Below are 19,759 nucleotides of genomic sequence, written 5' to 3'. Positions count from 1 at the left end.
AAAAACCAAACCACTGCAAAAACAAACAAAAAATTGGAAGTAGTAAGCATCCAACTACAAAAAGCCACTCCAGGGCCTGCTGCTGAGCTTTTGTTCCCTTCTGAGGTCACAGCTGTGCATTTTCTAAAGGAGAGGGTTATTATAAACAGTATAAAACATCCAAAGCTCCCTTATACCCTGAAAGGTTTTGCTTCGCAGAAGACAATGTAATTTACTTAATATGGAGATTTATAATCCATGTAAAGTAATTTCATTTCTGCATATGTTGAAATTGAAGCATCACTAGAAAATATGACATTTTTCAAACAGCAAGATATGTCACCATTTTCCTCTTAAAAACAGGCAGATCTGCTCTACTGGTGTTAAAAACTTGTGGGAGAGAGAACTGTCCACATGCTTCTCTACCACTCCCATTTCTTGCCTACTATAAGTCATCTGCTGCCCAGCACCCTTCCAGGATGCTCCAGGATTCACCTTTATCAAAATCCCAAGGTCATTCCTATCCTACTACTTCTTTATTGACATATGGAGTCGTATAACCATATCAGCAGTAGTTCATGTATCAGCTATTCATACATAACTAAGATAAATTTATTTCCAAAAGAGAAAGCCAAAGACAGTGCAGTGCTGACTGTCTTTGGGGACAGAGGGCTTACTTTCTAGAGACCCAGAAACGCCTAGGCTCATGAGTATTTCTGCTTCCTAGGTTCCTGCTAGAGTGTGAGGTTGATGATTAATAAGCTATAAGTGGACCGTCATTTTCTTGGTTCATTCTCTCATGTTGCTTGTAAACATGAATGATACTGAGTTGTCACTGAGACCAGCCAACACCTCAAAGTGGATATGTGACCTGCTTTCTTCTCTGCAACTCATACAGGATAAAGGGAACAGCAACTTCTTGACTGCAAAAGTATTTTCTACAAAAATAAAAATTGAACCAGCTCCACTTCTGCTCACATGCAGTACTAGAAGCATAGAGCAAGGCATGACATGAAAAACAATGTGTTAAGTGACACCCTATGGTTGTGTTCATGCATTTGACAATGTTTGTCAGTAACTTGGTGTTGGTTGAGGAGATGAACAACTCACCTTGAGCATCCAGAACTTAAAAAACTCCAGTCATCCCTAGAAACTGTAATCATGTGAGAATCAACAGAAGCTGGCCTGGTCTTTTGTGGTTTCAGAGGGAAAGGTCTAAGGCAATAGTGGCTTTATAAGGACCAATTCATGGGAGTTCGCTTTCTTCATATGCTAGGAAAGAATAAAAATGTGACAAAGTTTTTCTGAAGCATAGCTGTGAAACAAATAATGGGAATGAGGAGCAAATAAGAATAGGTGGATATTCTACCAAAAAGCAGATTTAGTCATAGAAGCAGCTCTTTTTTAAAGGATCACTATGACTACCCCCATCACATTAAAGGTGTCAACAGACAAAGCCACTGAAAGTTTAAATTTCAGGTCTGGGCCCATGATAGTCATTCAGAGGAAAAAGTAGTCCATTGTCAGAAGTTTCCTTGTACTTCCAGATTAAAGAAATTCCATACTTATCCATGTAGGTATTTTTTGAACACTTACTGTGCTGTAAAGGTGGAAGAAAAGACTTCTGATCACAAAGAATGAAAAACCCCACACTTTATTGTGCCCTCATCTTTGGAAGAAAGCAGTCAATTTTGTGGTGGTAGCAGACTGTATTTCATGGCGAAGGGAGGGGGGAAAGTGCCCAGGTTAATAAAGTCAGAGCCATAGGAAATGTCATGGAGAATCAAATGGTGTTCTGGAAAATGAAGGAAGACAGAGTTTCTCTGCATCTGCCTTTCTCTCTCCTTTCCCCCAGCCTTTCCGCTCCCTTGGTGTCCATCTTCCAACAGGTCAGTTCCCAGAGCATTAAGCAGTCTCCCACACACTCCATCAGCAGACAGATCCAAACCAGGAGCTCTGCTTACCCTCTGGCACCTCACACTGCAGGAGCAGAGAAGGGAGGGAGTTGAGGTGAGCCATGCAGCCCAGAGATTGGGCTGCGGAGAAGGAAGGCTAGGATCAATTGCACCAAAGTTGCATTTACTGATCCTGCACTACTTTAGGGATGGTGTTTAAGGGCAGCTGTTGCTGTGAGGGGGCTGTAGCTCCACACTCCTATGGAGATTTCTTGGCAGAAGCAGCTGGACCACAAGGCTGTGCCCACTGATGGCTGTGGCTGGATTGCTGGGCAGTGTCTGTATCTAAGACATCCTTTCATCACACTGTTTAGCATTGATGCAGTGGGATGTTGACTGTTCTGGGCAACTGTGTGTTTCTTCTGTGCCTAAATCTGGTCCTGGGAAGTACTGTCAACTTCCAGCCTTTGAGTCATCCCAATTACGCATCTTGCAATGGATGGACAAAGACAAACACATCTGGCCAGTGCTGGGTTCTCTTTCTCCAGTTGAAGTCTCAACTGTGTGGCTACTTGTGCACCCCAGGCAAAACCCCATGCTCCCACTCTGAAGATGTCCCGAGTCTGTAGAGCAGGCAGCAGAGGAGCAGTGTGCTCTCTGGTGCTCTCTCAGATTATGCAGCTCTGTAACACAATGAGGAAGTCTGGGTTTTGAGGTTTTGGGGTTTGGGTACTTTTTGTTTTTAAACTGGAATATACTGCAGCAGAACAATCCAAACAGCCCACAAGGACAGTGCTGTTACCACAGACAAAGGAACTGTCCTACCCAGGGGATTTCTTTGCTTGCCTATATTTAGGGCAAGTCCTAAAAATGCAAACAAATTTAAAAAAATTAAAAAATCTCCAAGCAAAGCTGGTGCTAGTGATGGTGCTACGAAAGCCTGTTATCTTTTAGAGGCCAGAAAACTAGTGTTGAGTGGCCTCACTATGACCCAGAAGCTGGAAGAGAAATGAGAAGAAGAGGAGAAAGAGAGAGGAGAGAGAGAAGAGAAGAGAAAGCTGGGCAGAGACACTAAGGCTGTTTACAAACTTTTGGCTCTACAGGGAGTAGAGTCACTGCAGGAACAGGATTGAAACCAACCTTTCTTAAAAGTCCCAAAAGTTTGAAGAATAATTTATTGCTCCAACAACAATAGGAATGCTCACAAGAACTGCCTGGGCATTTTGCTATGCCAGTGTGTTACAGCTTTTGCGTAGACCACAAAAGTACAAATGGGAGACAAGGCCCTCTCTTTGGTCCTTGCAGCAAGAACTTTCTAGTTTTTAGCAAATTAATTTCTCCACAGAACAGAGGAAGAGCCATAGGAGACCAGAATAAAGGACTTCTACCTGTGTGAACATCCGAACCACTTGGTTATAAGGTTATATAACCTGACCAACATTTCCCAGTGAGTGTTATATTGGGTCTTTGCCCAGGGATGGGAAAGGGATACCTTAATCGCACTCCTACTCCCACCTCCAATGTTTCATGGATAGGATTTCTGGTGTCCTCATCAGGGTGCTGGTAGTGAACAAGTTTTCTAAATGGCTTTGCAGTCTCAGCAGCTTTCATAGTGAAAGCAGTGGGAGTGTAAGAGGTGCACCAATGGCCGTGATCAACTGTGAATGAAGCAGGATCGAGAAGATCCTGTAGACCTTATCTGTTTAATTCCCCTTAGATTAAAGTAAGCTTTGGCTTCAGTTGACCACTTCTGATGCAGGTGCTCTTATCTTTAGACAGTTATAACTTACACAGAAGGCTCCTGCTCTGGTTCTGTTTTAAAAAGTTATTCAAAAGAAATTGTTAATGAAAGCTTATTTAGAAACACAGAATCATAGAAAAATTTGGTTTCAAAGGTGGCCTCTTGGAGGTGATCTGATCTGGAATTTTATCACCCTGAGAGAACTTTATCTACCATGAGAGGGTTTCAACCACCTGAGATGACTTTAACCATCCTGAGACCTGCTGGAAGGACAAAAAAGCAGGGTACAAGCAAGCCAGGAGAATTATAGAGATCACCAGGAACAATATTTTGATACAGATGCTGGACAAGATGACTGCATGAGGTAGTCAGCCAGATCTGCAACTCATCAAAGAAGAACTGATTATAGATGTGACAGTCATTGACAGTCTTGACTGCAAGGATCATGATGTGGTGAACTTTAAGATCCTGAGAGAAAGGAGGAAGGGAAACAGCATGCTATATTTGTTGGATGTCATGAGAGCAGACTTCAGCTTGCTCAGGGCAGAACAGGATCTGAGATCTAGTGCTCAGCTCTTAACTGAGAGACTGGCAGTAACTCAGAGACTTCCACTATGGATGTGCTGGACTCCTGCCAGCAGCTTGAGTTTAGCCTCCAGCACATCCTTCCTGTTCTTTCCTGTGTCTTGGATATCATGACATGTACCACAGCTTATCCCTTGCAGTCCCAAGTAACCTCTCTAAACAGCTCATGACATCTTCCACCTTTGCCCTGGCACACAATCTGCTATGCCAGAGGTGTCCTCGCATACCACGCAGACCCAGGTCTCTGCGCCCTCTGCGACCACTTGCTTCCTCCTGACCTTGTGGATTTGGCTGAAGGGCAGAGCCCAAAGGGTTGTAGTGAATGGGGCTACATCTGGCTGGTGACCAGTCACCAGTGGTGTTCCTCAGGGTTCTATTCTAGGGCCAGTTCTGTTCAATATGTTTATCAATGATCTGGATGCAGGAGTTGAATGCACCATTAGCAAGTTTGCTGATGATACCAAACTGGGAGGTGCTGTTGACTCTCTTGAGGGACAGGAGGCCTTGCAGAGGGATCGAGATAGTTTGGAGCACTGGGCAACAATTAATGGGATGAAATTTAACAAGTCCAAATGCCAGATTCTGTACCTAGGATGGAGTAACGCCAGGCACAAATATAAATTGGGAGAGGAGTGGCTGGAGAGCAGCCCTGCAGAAAGGGATCTGGGGGTGCTGGTTGACAGCAGGCTCAACATGAGTCAGCAGTGTGCCCTGGCAGCCAAGAGGGCAAACTGCAGCCTGGGGTACATCAAACACAGCATAACCAGCTGGCCAAAAGAGGTGATTATCCTGCTGTATTCAGCATTGCTGCAGCCTCACCTTGAGTACTGTGTGCAGTTCTGGGCCCCACAATTTAAGAAGGATGTGAAGGTCCTTGAATGCATCCAGAGGAGGGCAACAAAGCAGGTGAAAGAGCTGGAAGGAATGTCCTATGAGGAGCGGCTAAGGACTCTGGGTTTGTCTAGTTTGGAGAAAAGGAGGCTGAGGGGTGACCTCATTGCTCTCTCCAGCTTCCTGAGGAGGCGAAGTGGAGAGGGAGGTGCTGACCTCTTCTCCCTGGAATCCAGGGATAGGACATGTGGGAATGGCTCAGAGCTGTGCCAGGGGAGGTTTAGACTGGACATTAGGAAGCATTTCTTTACCGGGAGGGTGGTCAAACACTGGAAGAGGCTTCCTAGAGAGGTGGTCGATGCCCCAAGCCTGTCAGTATTTAAGAGGCATTTGGACAGTGCCCTTAACAACATGCTTTAACTTTTGGTCAGCCCTGAATTAGTCAGGCAGTTGGACTAGATGATTATTGTAGGTCCCTTCCAACTATTATTCTATTCTATTCTATTCTATTCTATTCTATTCTATTCTATTCTATTCTATTCTATTCTATTCTATCTCTTCTGCTGCAGGACCTCCCTTGGTGCCCGTCTGCTGGAGCTCAGTTCACAGTATGAGATGGCTCAAGGCATGCCCCCCTCCAGCCAGGGCTCTGCTCCAGACAGAAGTGAAACTCCCATAGGAAGCTCTGGTTTGATGAGGACAACTAACTCCAGCTTCTCAGTTTAAGGGCCACCATACTGAGTTTTTTCACCTGGCACAGTCTTTTCTTAACCTCGGCAGCACTTCTTCTGTTTTGCAGGGATTCAATTTACCAGAACATGCAAATCACTCAAGACATTCCCCTGTGCAAGAGTCTGTCCTATTTTTTTTTTCTGGCAGAAATGCAGAAACAAAGATCAAACCAATTTCAGAATAAGTCATGTTAGCAGCCTCAGGTAAAGCTTTGGAAAAGCTAGTCAGGAACAGAATTGCCTAGTAGGCATGGGCGACCTTTAGTGTTTATTCTGTAGAGACACTCTCCAAGTAATGCTGATGTGAGGAAAAAACAGCTCATTTGTAATGGCAGTATTAGTGAACTTAGCTGTTGCAACCATGTAGCCCTGTAATATGGTATTGCCATTGCTAGTAACACGCCATGAGCTTTGTAACGAGTTTGCAAGGCCTCAGGGCTGAAGTTTGTCAGGCTTGCTCTGTTTGAACTTTTCTTGACCTGTTTGTAGTTTTGTTTGACCAGGTGTCCATGGCTAATTTGTTTTACTTCTGTTTATCTTTGTATGGTACCACCAAGGTTTTACAACTCAGTACAACTAGTGTACTGATGCAGTGTAGGTCTGGATGACGGCAGAGGCCTTTACAAATGGAGACACAGGATAGGGCATAGAGGTGTAGAGGCATGGGGCTGGATAAGAGATGGGACACAGGCATGGCACTGGGGACTTCATGGCTATAAATGGCCTCTAACCCCTGGTTTTCCCAATCTAAATCGTCCATCCACAGACACACAATGTGTGATTGCCCTCCAAATTGATGGTTTTGTCTCATATCTCCTTACCAATTGGAGGATTCAGGATGTGCCGCTTCTGTTTCGTTCAGGTGTTATAAAACCACATAACCAGCCTGTACCATTTGCAGCTAGCAAGTGGCAGGCTTCTGCTGGAGAACTCAAAAGTTCCATTTCCAACATAGCCCACCCCACACACATACACATAATTATCTGCTACCTGTTAGCAATCATATTTTAAGCTATTTTTTCAGCTACCATAGATATTAAGTGATGAAAAGTGGGAGGAAATTTTTGGTTTTGTAAATGGCTGTGAGCAACATCTAGGGCATGCTGTGCTGAAGGATGTAGCAACATAGTTTGAAGGCAACAAATAGACTTCTGAGCAAATTGTCTCCTGAAGTCTTTAACAATACTCATTTTATATGAGCAAATTATTATTTTTAAGAGGCTTAATCTTGGCCAGTTTTCAGTGGGTTTTCAAACAGATGACAAATTTTTATTCTTGATCACAATCTCAGTGTGGCTGTACCTTTTCCAAGGCACTGGACCACTGGAGATCCTGAATACACCCCTGTCGTGGTTTAACCCCAGCCAGCAACTAAGCACCATGCAGCTGCTCCCCCCCTCCCCTCTCCCAGTAGGATGGGGAGGAGGGGAAAAAAAGGTAAAACTTGTGGGTTGAGATAAGAACAGTTTAATAACTAAAGTAAAAGAAAATACACTACTAGCTAAGAATAATGATAATAATGTAATAATTAATAATAATTGTAATGAAAAGGAATATAACAAGAAATAACACCCAAGAAAAGACAAGTGATGCACAATGCAATTGCTGACCAATGCCCGAGCAGTGATTCGCCCCTCCCGGCCAACTCCCCCCTGTTTATATACTGGGCATGACGTTCCATGGTATGGAATACCCCTTTGGCTAGTTCAGGTCAGCTGCCCCGGCTATGCTCCCTCCCAGCTTCTTGCACACCTGCTTGCTGGCAGAGCATGGGAAACTGGAAAGTCCTTGGCTTAAGATAAGCGCTACTTAGCAACAACTAAACCATCAGCGTGTTATCAACATCATTCTCACACTAAATCCAAAACACAGCACTATACCAGCTACTAGGAAGAAAATTAACTCTATCCCAGCCGAAACCAGGACAACCTCTTAAGTTTGGTTGTTCTTATCTTATTCTTTTGCATGGTGTTGAAAAGCAGTATAATAACTTCCAAAGCACTACTGAAATATTTTTGCTGAAACATTGCAAGATACTCATCATAAGAAGAAAGAAAAATAGTCCAAACAATTCAAATTATTTATGGAAAATACAATCAAATACAAAGAGGCTGTTAAAGATAGGCTCTTGGGGAATTGTCTCTACAGGCCATGCTATTCTTTCTGCTTGCAAGAGGGAGAGAATATGAAAAACCTGTAAATTACTGCCAATAAGATACATATATTTGAAAAAATTGAAGTTGCTTGTTTCACTTGCATGCCATTACGTCACTTCTTCAATAATTGTTATTTCTTCGGTTTCATGCTTTATTAATTGATTCTTATATTCTGTCTATTAAAGGAAGAATAAAACATTTCATTAGTGTTTCATGCATGATATTAGCCACGAGTTTACAATTTATGAATCTTCTGTCATTCAGAGAGTTGTTATTTATTATATAGAAACTGTAGTGGGACTCTGTCAATGAGAGGACTGAAGCAGACAGGTCTTGGTCTTCCCTCCATGATGAGCTCTCCAAAGAGGAACAAAAGACTTTTCAACTTAAAAGCCAGAAAACTCATCTTTTTAAACATGGAAAAGTTAACATGACAAAGGAACAGAAAATAAAAGGATTTATAAAGGCTCACCAGTGACCCAGTGTGTCCTTGCAGACACATTCTTGCTTCCAGACCCGGCTGTAGCCAACTTAAAGACTTTGCAAATTGCAAAATGCAGCAAACTTTGCAACATGTTGTCTAGATGGGCAGTTCCCCATCTAGATGGGCAGTTCCTGCAATGTCTGTCTGTCTGTTCCTTGTTATGAGTCTCTCCAGCTCTCCACATAAGCTAGAACCTCTCAGGTCTCTGCTATACTTTCTTGCTTGCCATACCCTAGAAAATTTTCCTCCTTCAGTATCATTACCAAATACCAACATGGGTCTCAACATCTGCTATGGCACAACTATTTTTGGCCAGCAGTAGATTTCCTTGTCCCTTCTCTCCCCATAGCTGACCAACAGTCTGATTCTGCATTATTATTGTGCTGAGAAGCTTAGGCTCAGCACTATTCTAGTGATAGCATATGGCTTGTAGGGAGAGCAGGGTGAAATTGTGTATTTTCTCCAATGCTCCAGGTAGATGGATGACAATTGTTTCCAAATGGAAAAGGAAAACCAGAAGAATTATTTGCATATGGACCTTCTCTTTCAATACCCCAAGAACAAGAAAAAGAAAGAAAATTTATCCTCCCTTCTGTGCATCTTTCTGACACTTAGGTCATACCTTTGAGACTGTAATGCATACTTATTTACTACAAATTTCAGGCAAATGGAAAGAAAACATACCTGGAAATCCATTGCAGAGAGGTCATGGAATGGGTCTCTTGGCTGTGGTACTATAGCAGATGTTTTTTTCAAATAAATACTTCTACAGTGAAAGAAAGGATTGGTGAAGAAAAGACTTAGTATGCAAACATATGAACACATACTGTATAATAATGCTCCTGAGGTATTATTTTATTCCTCTAAGACAAAAATAGTGAAAAGTAACTAAAAATTACATAGGTTGAATACAATTTCATTGTTCAGAATTTGGATGATAATAATTTATTTTGTATGGCTTATTAAAGAATCATAGGAAGTTGGTTTTTTAAGTATCTGAAAGGGAAATATCCTCAAAACAAAGAAACAATTTCATGTACCACCTATCTACATTGTAGGGTCTGATGGCAGGAGAGTGGCGCTGATACAAGGTCTTGTCCCAGTATTGGAAAGCATTGTGTTATATTGATTAACTGGATAAGAAGGTTGGGAATCAGAAATATAGAGCCCACTTGAGGAACATGCAGCAGGTCGTGATTCCTGCTATAGTTCAGTGTCGATTTTCCCTGTCCCTCTTCTCCTATAAAAGGAGGCCAGAAATTTTCTGTTGGGGAAAGAGGTGTTATTTCAATTACAGAATACAAATTTTGAACAAGAAATAAGGCTTACAGTGTGCAGAGAAAAAGTACGAGACTTGCTGCCAGCACTGGTATCAGAAATAACGTATATGATGAAGTAGATGTAAGTTGTTCTTTTCCTGAAAGACAAGCAATCATCAAAATGTATCACAAAACAGGAATGACTGCACAGCTATGTGCAATCTGCTTTGCATGATAGTGTCAAGCACTGGTATGAAGTGGCATCTTCTTTAGCTTAGCACCTCATTGCCCTGTAATATGTGAAGGAACAGGATGGCTGACAGTGTGTGGACTGTCTACAGTAACTTGAGACCTTACCAAACATTTTGTGAAGAACTGAGGCCTACAGAGTACTTCAAAATCCAAGGTGGCAGAGAGTAACAGGGGAAAAGAGAAGTTTATAAAGCCAGAAGTAGAAATGGAAGAAGGAAAAGAGCTGGCAACAGAGCTCAAAAAGGCCTGCTTTATTCACTATCTCCTTGCAAGAAGCACCCACTAGAATGCTTGGTGACCTCCCTTGTATTGAGAGATATGCCAATTCTTTGATCCTTTTCATCCTAGCAAATTAATGTGCAAATATCAATGTGTTTCCATCTGTAAGTATGAAATAATAAATAAGGTAGACGAGTAATAGCTGAGGGAAAACTAGGTCAAGGAAGTGATTTTCATTCTTACCAAACTCTACGGGTGTACTCCACTCTCCCCAGCTTGTGCTCACTAAACAGCTGTTGTCAGTTGCTCTGATTTTGACGCTGTACCTTTTTTCTGCACTGAAGCTCTCAAATATGTAGGAGTGTTCTGTGATGCTTCTTTCCTAAATACAAAACAACTAGACTGAGAACTTTTTATTCACTAGATGTAGAGATGTTAAGAATGCGTCAGGTTCATTTAATGATGCAAACAGTTACAAAAGAAAATTTTACATATACCTCTGTGAACAGACTAGAGTGAAATAACAAACAGAAAATTATCCCTTAATAAATTAGCTTGTTCCATCCTAATTCCTTTTGTTTGAACATTTTTTTTATTGGTGATATGACAATGAAATTTGCACTATGATTCCCTGGTTCCTTAGCCTCTGCTAAACAATAGGACTTCGGGAAAAAAAATCAATAGTTTATTTTCAGTCTGTAAATGACTTATTCTACTAGAAGGCAATTCCTCAAAGATCTGGCATTCTTTTACTGTGGATGTTTTCAAAACTGAAGTAGAGTTTAACAGCCAGATTATACAGAAGGGAACATTTTGACATATATTGAAATCCTTCTCAGGAGGATATTGAGCCTTCTTGAAAACTTGATTTTTTTCTTCCTTCTTTATACTGGTTTAATCTTTCAGGTGATATTTTCTTGCCTGCTCCATCTCATCCCCTTCCAGAGACCATTAATAAAGAAAAAATTCTCCACATTTTGTGTGTCCAAGTGTAACGTGGAATTATGGTCCATATTTCTACATACATATGAATTGGTAGGAAGTACACAAGACTGTAAAATGGAAGATTTTGTGACTTGCATAGAAGTAATATAAAGTTCCACATGTGCAGGTGTTTTTTTTGTACCATGTTTTATAAATAACAGTTTAAAACTTTGAGTTTAGGAAACTTGTCAATAAAGAGCATACGTAGTATGCCGAAACTCGTAGTGTGAAACCAAAACAATTTGGTTGGAGGATGCTCTGACATAGATGAAATTTCAGCCCAGCATAAATGTTAGATTAATATGGTAATAAAGACTTACTGTTTTAGATGTCTTTTTGATGTTTTTCTTGGGATCAGCCTAGCAACAAGAGAAAATTTTAATTTTTATGATTGTTCTTTTTGTTACTATATAATAGAGGGTACTGCCTGATGAATGTTTGATTTTCAGGGAAAAAAAAGTACATCTAATATTTTAAATACCTTCTTTTAAAGACTGTGAAGTTAAGCTGTTCTTCCACTGAAAGGTTTTTCCTCACCACGGGTGCTCTGAAATACTGTACCCTTTAAATTTGATTGCAGAACTGAGTATCAAACAACTAAACCAAAAAATGCTCAGGTTGCCCACCAATTAAAATTTTATGTTTTACCTGTACAAAATAAAGTATCTAAAAAAATACTAGTAAACTTGGACAATGTTTTTTCCATTAAAACCTTTGTCTGTGTAGATTTTACATTCTTAAACATTTAATCTAGCTACATTATGTCTCTTTTTTTTTTTATTTTTTACTGTTGGAACAACGAACTCACAAATATTTCTACAAATATTTCAAACTTTGTTTTTGACGGATGTAATACTACTTTCCATATTCACCCAAGTCTTCAAAATACTTGCAATTCCTGAAATGTATAATAACAACCATATACAGCTAAGACCTGGAAACTCTGGATATTCTATACGAATAACCTGACAGAATATTTCTTTTTATTCAAACATGTGGATGGCTCTTTCCATTTTAAGTTAAAAAGAAAGGATACAGAACTTAGTAAAACCCCACAATGAACAGATGCTGTATTACTGCCCCTTACATCTGACTGTGACAGCTGTGGTGCAACCATCTTGATTGTGTATGCTGCAGGCCTACTTTAGATAAACCTAAACTCCTTCAGCAACACCACGCTGGTGTCAGTACATGGAGGCAATAGGAGAAGAAGGCAAGGTTGGATACACAAAGGACAGGATGGAAAGTACGGGGGTCCAGGTGGAGATAGCTAAGAGCTCTTGCAGCACATCCTAACTTACAGGTGTGCCTTTGTAATAAAGCATGTGTTACTTCTTTGGACCTGATTTAGTAATACCATAAACCTGACTGAGCAGTAATGATGACTACAGGAAGTAGGAACAAATGCAAAGTGAGTTTGTGAAAGGCATGATAAAAAGTGACTGATGGGATAGAAGACTGCAGAGAGGAAAACCACGGAACAGAAGGTCCTGACCTAACTTCATCAAAAACCAGCAGTAGGACTGAAAGACTACACTGGGACCTAAACTGCCTTACAGGGACACATAAAAGTGGTTGTATACAATTTAACAGTAGCTTTGCTTTTTTGTAGTGTGCTTAGAGTTCATTTGATGTATCCTATAACTGTTCGTAATAAAGTCGTCAGGTAATATGGTCCGTCCCCCTGTATGTGCTAGAATAGCTATTCACCCTCAGTGTGGGGATCCCTTGCCCAGTTTCTTTAAAGACCGGCTGTACAGTGGATTGAAAGCATTCCCTCAATTTGCTGCCCCTATTTGTGAGTGACAGCAGTCCTCAGCTCATGTGCAAGAGGGGCACTACAGATCAAAAAGGAGAGATTAGTTAAGTGGGGAAAGATAACAGGGTATTGGTTGTATGGTAGTACGTGTGGAAATATAAGCATATAAAATACTGTTAAGAGCCATAATTATTCTTACCTTGTTTTCTATGACAATTTCATATCTGAAACAAGCATGATTTTTCACATGACTTGTGTGAGGTGGTTGCCACCGAATTTCACAACCATGAGAAGCTTCCTTACAGTTCACAGTGACATTTAATGGAGGGGTGAGTTTTTCTACATTAATATAATCAGAAATATTATTGATTAAGAAGCAGCTCTCTTCACTCTGCTTTTTAAAAATATAGGTAGATGTTCAAGCAACTAGTCTAGAAAGATGTAATGCAGCTTTACCAAAATTATTATATTCACCCCATATTCTGAAGCAAGACTCCCTGATTTAACACTCCAGTTGAGGAGCCTGGAGTGTCAGCAGCAACAGTAGATAAAATTAAAAAACACAAACCATTTGTTAGATTTTACTGAATTCAACATATAATCTATGCAGAGGGTTTTTTTTATACTGTGTTCATATTAAACAGAAGTAATTTCTTTTTATTTATTTATTTTTTAATTAGCAACATTCTTCCACTAAAAAACCGAAAGTTTTTGGTCACAGTGTTAAGGTAATTGGTTCTTTTGTATTATGTGGATGAACAGAATTGATCAGATAATGATATAAGACCAACATCTAGATAGTCCCGCTCAGGCATCCTTAGCTAGTTAACCGCAAAAGATGACACCTTTCTTTCAGAGAATAAATATTTGACTGAAATGTTCACAATTCTCTGACCTATGATTTCAGATTGTCTCTGCATTCATTTGGTTTTGTTCATTCTTATACTTTTGACTTTGCTGGGGAAAAGGAAAAAAAAAACCTGTTCTGAGGAGCAGTATTTAAAAAATATATGCTTTTTTCCAGGGATGAATTCTTCATTCTCTTAGCATAAAACTGGAAATAAAATTGAAAAAAAAAATCCTTACCAATTTTGTACAGAATAATCTTCTTCTCATATGACTGAATGTTTTGTCCACTTCTAGATCCATTTACCAGGAAATAAGCTGTCTTATTTTCTATTGTCACATTTTGGAAAGTACATCCTGTATGCCTTCCACAATTATCTTTGATGTAATTCTGACATCCTGTGAAATCTTCTTTCCTTTACATGACATATTGCATCAGTTAAATGTTGACAATATCACGTGTCAGACCAGAAATCAAAACTCCTTAGATTCAAGCAGACCTACTTACCTTGAGGTCCTCCAGTACAGGAAATATTGGGTATCTCCTGAAGCAGTCCTGCCCACATGCCAAGTGCAGTTCATGAAGGAAACATTAAAGATGACACAGACAAAATTTTCGATAGCTGTCCCGTTCATGCCTGCGAACACAGGAAGAATATCCCATGTCCACTCTGCAGAATGACTGTATAACTGCTCAAATCATGCAGATATCTGCACGCTCATTTAATAATTTGTAACCACCTGATTAGTAAATCCAACTGCATATTGTTTGGGTCTTGCAGTTATGTGCTTACTTTAAGATAGCAATGATTTTATTTGTGTTGAGCCACGAGGATAATCTACCATTGTTACAGATGCTGAAGATATGACTAAGATTTAATCAACTCTTTAATCAACTCAGGCACAGTGATGTAGTGGAAGCTAATAACAAAAAGACAGTCCCTGTTGTGTCCTTTGTTTAGATCCCTTGTTTATCTAAGGTCCAGTCTACAGTGGAATATAAATTCTACAACCATGAGCAAAGCAAGTTCTCTCTCCTGTGTTTTTTTTAAGTGCTCTGACCCTTGGTTGACTTATGAAGGACTAAGGATTTAAAATAAGCTGTCCACCACTTTCTTCTGTGTAACAGCTGGGTGATTACAACCTAACCCTGAGACTGCTTCCTGAAGCTAGTCCCTGCAGAAGTGTCATGATTTTGAAGAGAGAATGGCATATTTTTTGATCTTGAATTGAAAACGGTTGCTAATCCATTCTGGCACTTTGGATTCAAGGACAGGGTGAATTTTGTTTGCACTGAAACTGATAGAAGCAGGCCTGAATATCCATGTCATTAATGTAAAACCAAGACAAAACTGAAGCAGAAGTTGATAGCTTGCTTAGGTTAGAAGACTATTCAGGTTGTGTATTCCCATAAGGGATTAATTCCTTGTGTTGTTTCTTCCCTATCAAAAGGTGAGATCTCCCACAGGAAATAATAATCATGCAGTACCTCTTCTTAACTATTATCATCATGAATTGAAGGACTGGGTCACAGCTTTCCATGACAGTGGTTCATTGAGCTTAAGCACCACCACTGCTTGCCTTTACATGTACCTCCCCAGTTAAGCTAAAAGCTCCCTACATATCTAACACAGGTTCCCAAACATGGCTCAGAAGCCACCATATTATGAAAACAAGCGACTGCCTCCTGTCCAAGCTTCACTGCAGTCCAAGCTGGAAGCCTCTTTTTCCTTACATTCCCACAAGCATCTGATCATGTAGCTGACAGCACTGATTCCAAAAGAAATGCTGTTATTGAGCCGACAAAAACTTTTGACATCTGTCCTGGTTTTGGCTGGGATAGAATTAATTTTCTTCCTAGTAGCTGGTATAGTACTGTGTTTTGGATTTAGGATGAGAATAATGTTGATAACACAGGGATGTTTTAGTTGTTGCTGAGCAGTGCTTACACTAAATCAAGGACTTTTCAGCTTCTCATGCTGCCCTGCTAGCGAGGAGGCTGGGGCTGCACAAGAAGATGGGAGGGGACACAGCTGGGACAGCTGACCCAACTGACCAAAGGGATATTCCATACCATATGATGTCATGCTCAACATATAAACTAGGGGGAAAGCTGGCCAGGGGGCTGCTGCTCGGGAACAGACTGGGCATCGGTTGGTTGGTGGTGAGCAATTGTTTTTCATTTGCATTGCTTGTTTTTCTTGGGTTTTATTTCTCTCTCTTTTTGTTATTTTCCTTTTCATTACAATTTTTATTATTATTATTATTATTTTATTTCAATTAGTAAACTGTTCTTATCTCAACCCACGAGTTTTCTCACTTTTAGCCTTCCGATTCGCTCCCTCATCCCACCAGAGGGAGCGAGCAGCTGGGTGGTGTTTAGTTGCCAGCTGGGGTTAAACCATGACAACATCATTGGATGCTTAGGGAGAAAAGTATAAGGAGAGAGAAAGCACCATGCAAGCCTTCACCTGTATGCTCTCTCAGCTACCAGCAAGCAGAGCCCTATGGACTTCCAAAGTTAAAGGCTACCTCATAGTTCACTGTGCTCAGCAGTCTGAGAAAGCCTGATCCCCCATTAATTTCCTTCATCCCTTTTGAATCTTTTTTTTTTTTTTTTTTTTGGCCTCTACCAGATCCCTTGTCAATAAGATGAGCAAAGGGAAAATTCAAAAGGTGTATTTTCCTTCTGGCCCCTTTCCTCTCTTCAGCTGTAACGTGAGAAATGGCAATTCTTCTCCAGAAGAGAAGGAGCTCAAACACACACTTGTACCTAATATTTTTTCATGGATTGCTCCAGACAGCTACTGTGCTGTATGGAGGCTTTTGGGACCACTCTAGAGAAGGAAGATTTTTTTATTTGAGTGTACTACAGGTGTGAGCACATAATAAAGGTGGCTAGGATCACAGTTTCCAGAGGAAAAGGCTGTTATCTAGGAGATCTGACCTAATATGATGTTGTGTAGCTTAGCTACAAATATAGCTGGACAAATTAAACCCCATCCCTCAGAACACCTCGGTGGAAGCGTTCACTTCATGCTCATCACACTAGGAGTCAGCATGTGCTAGGGAAAATGTTGTCAGGGACAGGACTTTGCAAAGGAGTCCCAAGAGTAGCAACCATCTGATTCTTAAAACTTTCGAAATAAAGAGGAATTGTTCAAGAGACAACAAAGTTGTCAGAGTACTCCTGGATTTCTGGAAAACTTCCTCTGTTCCAAGAGGAAGGTAGAAACTGTTTCAAGAGCTTGGTTCAGCAGCATTTCTTTTGACAGCAGTGTTGGCCTAAGCATTCCCTGTCCTTCCCCATCCTCCATGGCTCCTTCCTGATTCCATCCTGCCTCCCTGGCTGTGCTAGTGCCATTCCTTGTGGGGCCTCGTAGTGAGTGGTTCTGAAGAAGTGATCATCAGTAAAAATAATAATGCTCCTCCCACCCCAGCAGTTTTTGTTTCTTCATATTTTTTCATCTGGCTTATCATCCTTTACCAGAAACAATGGAACAAGCTCATCTGAGATGACAGTGTGGGTTAGTGGCAAAGATCCAGAGGAGAGCTGTCGAAGATATTTCTGCTGCTGCAAGAAATATTGACCCCTAGTCACTAGAGGGATCTAAGCTCTCAGTGTAGAGTTGCTTATATCCAATCTATGTGTAAGTTTATACATATATGTATGTATAACAAACCACTCCCAAGAGCCCAGTAATTATGGTACTGTACTGAGGTGATGGAGAGCTTTGCTCAGTTCTCTGGTCTGCCACAGATTCACTTTATGACTCAGGGTCAGTCAAATCTGTGTACTTCACTTCCTCATTTACAAAAGAAATAAAGAAGTTTTCTTCCTATCAAGAAACTGTGAGGTAAATGCAGCAGTCTGAAGTATGATCACAGGTATTGTGCAAGGGTCTTAGAGGGATGGGCTTTGTGAAGTCTTTGACAATGCTGCAAATCAAAAGAAAAAAGGATTATTCTGATTTCAAATCAGATCATGACCTGATTCACATGTGGCCCAAGAAGCAGTTGAGTTGGCTGGCAACATAGGAAATAGGATGAAAGGAAGTCCTAAAATGGCATTGTGGTCAAGGAAAAGGCAAATGAAACCACATCCTTGGCTTCTTCAGCGATGGCCTCAGTTTTTTTGTATCTGAGAGAAATGTATAGAGATGTACTCAGATGTTCTTTAAACTAATTCACCTAAGTTCTGCAGCCAGAATATTACTCTGCCTACAAAACAGCCACGATCAACTGCACAGTGTCACATTCATACCAACATCAAGCACATGGTGGGAAGATCACCCAGGTATGTGTGAGTCACTCTATTCCCTTTGCAGACAGGACTTTTGTTCCAGGTTTTGAGGGGTTTTATTTTTCATTTTTTATTTATTCACCTTTCTGTGGATATGCCAAAGAAAATCTAGCAGAGTAGGCAAGTATGACTACCCTTCCTTTAAGGTTTATTTTTGAGCCTACTGTATTCGTTCACAGTGCAAGTGTTACAGTTTTACTCTTATTTTTAGGAATACCTGGAACAGAGCTAAGTCTTCATGAGACATTTCTCCCATTATCTCCCATTTTTTCAATGAGAAACTGAAATTTTTCTCTTTCCAGTTTATACTTGAGGACTAGCTAAATTGTTCCAGTGGCTTCTTGCTTAACCACTCCTCTTTTAATAACCCCATATTTGTCACTTCTTTGTCATTATTTCCTTAAAAAAGAGGTAGGACCATACTCTCATGATCCATTTCTGTGAGCTGTGATGCAAAGAACAGTTTAGTTTCTCTGTAGTGCACTCTTCCTTCTGAACTGCCTCCTATATTCTTTGATAATGAAAATGAAATACAGATGCAAGTATACTAATATCCTTACAAGCACCCTTTGTTTCATACATGAATAACTTATTTTTCCATATTTTAATATCTTTAGCTATATTTGAAATCTTTCTTGACATTCTTTATATCTTTTCATGAAAGAGGTAAGGTACTTAATTGAGACAGATGGGATGACTGTGATTGCACCCAACTGCATAACAACTCACTGTTTTAGGCACACACAGTGCTTTTATTTATTTGTTTGTTTACTTTTCTTGAGTCAACTTAGATTACCTCCATCTTTTGGGCAGATGTTAGAAACTGTGTAGGAGTAGTAGCTGCAGAAAAATATCAGCGAAAAGAAAATTTGACTCTGCCATCCTTTGTGGTAATCAGGATTATTAACAAGGAAGTACAGGATCTCACCTCTGGGCTTTGAGCCCAAGAGAATTTTTACTTTTATTCAGTAGTTCTTAGATAGAAAATGCATAAACTGCTCTTGACTCTTGGACACAATGGATCAGATAATTTGTAAAGGATTGCAAATAACATACTTGCTACTGGAAATGAATAAAAGGAAATTAAATTGCTTTAACCTTTTAATCAAACTCTGAAGATGCTGTCAAATTGTGGGGTGGAGATTGTCTTACCTAAACTTACCCAAGTGCTGTATAGATATGCCCACAGGGGAACCAGTAATTCTACACTGCCTTAATAGTGGCTGGAAAGAAACGGCTACTCAAGACACAGTTTATTCAGCCTCGTCTAGGATGAGATGAATGAAGACTTCACTATGTTTGTTTCCTGCCAGTCACTGAAAAGATAGCCCAGGGTGACCAGCCCAGAGGGATCCCTCTAAGACTAAGCTATCCACCTTGATCAGGTGAATCCAGGAGGATTCATTCCTTTCCCCTCTTACATCATCTGTAATCCACGTGTAAGTACTAAACAGAAATGCTGCTACTATTCTTTTCTCACTGAAAACTGCAAATTTATTTTTGAAAATGTCTTTTCCTCTTCTTTCTTATACCTGTGCTAGTATCATGTGCTTCTTCTCTTCAGAAAAACAGTTGCAGTAGAGAACAGTACTATTTTCCTCAGATGTGGTCCAAACTTCCTTTCACATCTCAGAGAATTCCTGTGCAGATTATTGATCAAAATCTTAAGGAAACAAAATATTTCCGTGTGAAGTTGTTTCCTTTCTGCACTGTATTTTATAAACTTTCTATGAAA

The 19,759-nt window shown here is 40.3% G+C and overlaps 1 protein-coding gene across 1 annotated transcript; it reads right to left on the bottom strand.

Moving 5' to 3' along the window:
- Nucleotides 1-7,796: 7,796 nt before the first annotated feature.
- LOC127029374 (granulocyte-macrophage colony-stimulating factor receptor subunit alpha-like) lies at nucleotides 7,797-14,357 on the bottom strand. The gene is made up of 8 exons (XM_050914969.1): nucleotides 14,230-14,357; nucleotides 13,962-14,137; nucleotides 13,075-13,214; nucleotides 11,437-11,475; nucleotides 10,376-10,514; nucleotides 9,732-9,819; nucleotides 9,087-9,168; nucleotides 7,797-8,094 (listed from the first exon to the last, which is right to left on the bottom strand). The coding sequence occupies exons 1-8, from the start codon at nucleotides 14,355-14,357 to the stop codon at nucleotides 8,026-8,028; spliced, it is 861 nt and encodes a 286-aa protein (XP_050770926.1). The 3' UTR covers nucleotides 7,797-8,025.
- Between the last annotated feature and the right edge of the window lie 5,402 nt (nucleotides 14,358-19,759).

The sequence above is a fragment of the Gymnogyps californianus genome, chromosome 1, assembly GCF_018139145.2.
Source record: "Gymnogyps californianus isolate 813 chromosome 1, ASM1813914v2, whole genome shotgun sequence".
NCBI lineage: Eukaryota > Metazoa > Chordata > Aves > Accipitriformes > Cathartidae > Gymnogyps > Gymnogyps californianus.
This window is presented reverse-complemented; position numbering and strand designations above follow the sequence as displayed.